General features: G+C 61.7%; 1 protein-coding gene across 1 annotated transcript in view; it reads right to left on the bottom strand.

Annotated features, from left to right (window-relative positions):
- Positions 1 to 2,906: 2,906 nt before the first annotated feature.
- The window catches only part of DRD2 (dopamine receptor D2), an 11,205-nt gene continuing 9,207 nt past the window's right edge, over positions 2,907 to 4,904 (bottom strand). Inside the window, exon 7 of the mRNA XM_077780512.1 lies at positions 2,907 to 3,624. Coding sequence (XP_077636638.1) covers positions 3,431 to 3,624 — 194 coding nt within the window. The 3' untranslated portion in view covers positions 2,907 to 3,430. The remainder of the gene's footprint in view (positions 3,625 to 4,904) is intronic.

The following is a 4,904-nucleotide window of genomic DNA, read 5'->3' as shown; positions in this document are numbered from 1 at the left end:
AATAAATAAATACACATTAAAAAAATAAAGATTTTAAGAAGTAAATAAAAATAAAAATAAAATAGCTCTGCAGCCCAAATGGCTACCAGGCAGTCCACAGGCACCAGAGGACAAGCTCCTCTCGAGCCTCCTGAAGCTTTGCTCGGTGCTGGTGGGGAAACAGGCCGAATGGACAGGGTGAGACGGAGACTTGGAGCCCTGGATTCAAAGGCCAGCCTGTCATCTAGGCAGTCAGTCTCTCGAAAGCGAGGCGGCCTAATGGGGTCCCCCGGATGGGTGCCCGGGGCTACAAGGAGGACTGGATCACATGGCCCCTGCATGGGATGGGGGCTCGTGGCCACAGACGTAGCCTGGGTCCTGGGACCCAGGAGGGCAGGGAGGCAGTGGGGCACGGGCTGGGCCAGGCGGCTCCCGGGATGGATGCTGTGGGGAGGGGTCCCGGGCGGGGGATGGACACACTGCCCCCAAGGCAGGCTGGTCGTCAGCGTCCCTGATTGCAGATGACCGCCTGCCCCTGTTCTGAGCCCACCGGGGACACAGGACAGGCAGTCACTTCTTTTGAGGGCCTCCCGCCCGGCCATTCAGGCAGGGCTCCGTGCCCTCAGTCTTCCTGCCCCTCACCAGGGATGCTGCGCCCCACGTCATTGTCATCTACGGGACCCGTGTCTCCACACCCGGCCAGGGCTCTGTCGTGGGCGACGCGCAGCTCTGACCGCTGTTGCATGACTGTGGGCCTCGGACTCACACTTGCGGGACACGGACAGGGGTCACATCCACCTTTCTCCTGCTGCACACCTAGCCCCTCGCTCAGGGCCCCGAGCACAGTGGTTGTCGAGAAAGATCCGGGAGGTCGCACAGGCTGGTTTCTCTTGCACTACTGGCCTCCCAGTTTCCAGAACATCTCCCCAGCCGGGGGTCGTCCGGGACTCTTCCGGAACCCACTAGGGGGAGAGGAAGGGGAGGGGGCCTGAAGCTTTGAAGACTNGGCCGGGGTGGGGGGGGGGGGGGGGGAGGGGCAGTGTCAGACCCCACCTGCTGTAAAGGCAGACAAACGACCCTTTGGTTGAAAGCCATGCTTTGGAGAAAGACAGGCACAGAGACAGAAGCCCAGGGAAGGAGAGGAGAAGAATCAGAGCGCTGCGGCGGCAGTCAGGGCCTCCTGGGAGGGGAGCAGAGCCTGGCCGCCCCCTTCCACCTCGAGTTCGAGTTCGAGTTCTCTCGGGTCCCCACGCCCATTGCTCTGTCCCGGGAGAGCTGAGGGGGGAGGGGGCGGAGCCGGCCCTCCCCCTGCCCACTCCAGCTGTCANTCCCCCTTCCTCCCCCTTCCTTCCCTCCTTCCTTCCTTCCCTCCCTCCCTTCCTTCCTCTATCCCTCCCTCCCTCCCTCCTTCCTTCCTCTCTTTTACTCTCTCCGCTGTGTGTCATCTCTTCCAATTCCCACAGCTGAGAAACCTGCGTGACCTTATCAGGTTCCTAAAGATGAGACGAGCTTTTAAGCTTTTGAGATCATCCAGGGCAAGGTCTTGCACAGGCCGAGTGTGTGTGGTGTGTCTGTGCACACCTGTGTGTGCATCAGCGGCAGAGACGTTTCTGGGGTCTCTCACCCCACTGAGGGTCTGACGCCTTCCCCAGGAGGTGGTCACTGGGTTCCTGACACCCTCTGGGCTGGACTAGGGACCCGTTTTGCCCAGCTTCCAGGCCCCGGCTGCTCCTGGGGACAGAAGCCTCTCCTGGGGCTTAGCAGGTTCAGGGAGAAGATCAAAGTCCATAATTAAGTGTTCAGGGCAAGTTAAGTGCTCCAAAGTTTGGTGCTAAAAATATTGTATTTAGCATGCAAATTATGCCCTGACAGCTCCCCAGAGCCTGAGCTCGTGGGTGCCAGCACTCTGTTTGTCATCATCGCTGTTATTCTCACGGTAGTAAGAATATTCCTCTCTTACCAGGTCGATTTATTATTTCACTTCATTTCTTAAAGCCAAATTTCTGCTTTCAGGGCAGTGCCAACTTGTGGCTCCACGAATTTGGAGCTGCGACTGGGCTGGAGGCCAAGAGGAGGGGGTTCCACCTGGGCCGTGTCACGCAGGGCGTCCCTGCCTCCCCGACCTGCCGCAGAGGAAGGGGGTCCTGACGCAAGCCAGAAGTCAGGGCCAGGGGCTGACACAGACTCCGACGCAGCCGGCCCCTCGACAGGCTCCTTTTCCTCGGAGCCTTCTCTGCCGTGGTGGGTCCCGAGAGCTGAGGTGCTTCGGAGGGGCCGGGACCTGGAGAGGAGGAGGTGGGAAGCGGAGACAAGCCGGCCTTCCTACCAGAGGGATCGGGGATCCCCACTGGGAACACTCCCCTGTCCGATCTTGGTTGGCAGTTGAGGCTCGGGGCCGGCGAGGAGCGGGGCTGAGAGCGTCCCAGGCTCCTGGGCGAGAAGGGACGGGGCGGGGGAACGCGGGCACACACATCCTCTCCTCGGTCCTCTTGGAGGAGCTCACCCCCCCCCCGTCGTCCCCCCTGGGAGCTGTGGTCAGGGCCACCTGTTTCCGAGAGGGGGCTGAGGAAGGCTCCCCCCTCTCTGATCCCAGCAAGACGAAGTTTGGTGCTGGTCCCTTCCGCCCAAGGGGCCTCGCGGATGACTCTCGTCAAAGTTTTATTAGTTTGGAGCATGTGTAGTGATGTTACAGAGTCTGGGGCCCAGGGACCCCCGCCAAGCTGCAGCCTCCCTCCCCACTCAGGGCAGGGCCAGCCCAGGCCAGGTGGCACCCAGCAGCCCCTGCGCCTCGGGCTCCTCTGAGGCGGAGACAGCGGAAAGGAGAGGGGGCGGGAGAGAGAAGAGTCTAGAGGTAAAGGGGAGTGGTGTGGCGGCAGAGTGTGGCAGGAGGCAGCCCCCCCTCCCNGGGTGGGACCCCTGCTGTGGAAATAGAGGCTCCTGTCGTTGGGCAGGAGAGGGACTGAGAGAAGATTTTTGGCTTGGGCTTCTCTGGGGCTCACCCTGTGGTCTGGTATTTACAAGGGTCCCCCAGGACTGAAGTGGCCTGGGGCCGTGGCTAGAGTTCGGCTTCCGGGCAGGGGCCCCGTGGGGTGTGAACTGCCATCCGTCCCCATGGCCCGCTCCAGCCCAGGCCTGCAAAGACCAGGCCACACCCCACAGAAAGCACAGCCTCTGAGCCCTGCCTCTCGCCCTGGCGACCCCAGAGCCCCAGAGAAACGTCAGAGAAGGCGGCTGCTTCTTTGGTGCCAAGGGGAAAGGGTCTAGAGCGGGAGGGGCTCCGTGAGCCACCCCGAGCCGGGGGCCCAGCCCTCGGGCTGGCACCGTGGAGTCAAGCTAGCACTGCAGGGCCTGCCGGGGACGAAGAGAAGGCCGAGTCCGCCCTGCGTCACCCCCATCCGCGGCTCCCAGGAACGCAGACCCGGCTGGCCCGGGCAGGGAGGCGGGGAGCGGGTCAGCAATGCAGGATCTTCATGAAGGCCTTGCGGAACTCGATGTTGAAGGTCGTGTAGATGATGGGGTTCACGGCGCTGTTGACATAGCCCAGCCACGTGAAGGCGCTGTACAGGACGGGCGGGATGTTGCAATCACAGTGTATATTCAGGATGTGGGTGATGAAGAAGGGCAGCCAGCAGATGATGAACACGCCTGGGGGAGAGGGCGGCGGGGTCAGGCAGGGCGAGGCTGGGCTGGGAAGGCCCCCACGCGGGCAGACCCCGGCCCGGGAGCACTGCAGGAGGAGTCTCGGCCTCAGATTCTAGAGCTGTCTCTGACACCCGTTTGCAGTGAAGGTCACTTTCCTTCCCTCAGCCTCATTTTCCTCACCTGTCAAATGGGTGTAATAACCCCTACCCCACAGAAAGGATAGTGGGCTTGAAAACAAGTCCACGGGGTTAACATTCTGACACAAGTCAGGAGAGATGGAGATGTGTACTCTGCTTTCTGGTCACCTCCGAGCACCACGGCTTCCTCAGCAGCCAGAAGTGGAACATTTGGTCACTGCAGGGTGGGGATGCATCGTTTGGGGCCGAGGGACAAAGGGACAGTTAGACACCCATCTCGCTTAGGCTCCTGGCATCCCTGTGGGGTAGATGGGGAACTGAGGCTCCCACAGGCTCTGTGATATATACAAGGCCACCTCGCTCAGGAGGGGCGAAGCCAAGACTTGCTGAATTCCAGTCTATTGAGGTTCCCCCCACCCCCCCAGGGGCCAGGCTCTCGCTATGCCTTCCCCAGCCCCTAGGGGATACCCCTTCCTAATTCCTGCTTTGGGACGCTCTGACCTAGACCGACCTCCCGCCCACCTGCCTTGTCCGTCTGACTCAAGGCCTCCTGTTCCGGCGGGGCTCTCGGCATGGTAGCATCATGAGCCCAGAATGTTCTACAAGCACCCCGGGAGTCCCCAGGACTTCAGAGAGACCCCACGGACTGGAGCAGGGGGCCAGCTCCAGCCCTCCTCTGTCACCCCCAGCCGCGTGGTCAAGGCTCTGCCCCTTAACCTGCGGTGACCCTGTGCGTGCCTTCATAATGGCAGGGTAGTAACGCCGGCTGGCTCACACCGCAGGCCTGGCTGGAGGCCAGAGGGGATGGTGGGCCTGGAAGGGTGGCCTGGGACCCTGGGTGCGGCGGGGAAGGCACAGTCACATTGGCCCCTCCCGTTCCCAGCCGGCCACGTCGCATCNTCTGAAAGCCGTGCCTGGCTGGCCGAGCCACGCCCTCATTCACATGGCTCCCCGCTCCAGCCCCAGCTCTGGTCCCACGGGTCTCGGTTGAGCTGAAGTGACCTGAATTCCCAATTCGTTGACAATAGGAGGACACCCAAACCATGCTGAGGACACATCCCTGTGTGCACTTCTCACACTGCTTTGCACTTTCCAAAACGCTTTCACCTCTGCGTACTGTTCAGCACAACAGCCCCGAGGGGCAGG

The sequence above is a fragment of the Crocuta crocuta genome, unplaced genomic scaffold (assembly GCF_008692635.1).
Source record: "Crocuta crocuta isolate KB4526 unplaced genomic scaffold, BGI_CrCroc_1.0 scaffold374, whole genome shotgun sequence".
Lineage (NCBI taxonomy): Eukaryota > Metazoa > Chordata > Mammalia > Carnivora > Hyaenidae > Crocuta > Crocuta crocuta.
Note: the sequence above shows the minus strand (reverse complement) of the source record. Positions and strands in the feature narration are given on the sequence as shown.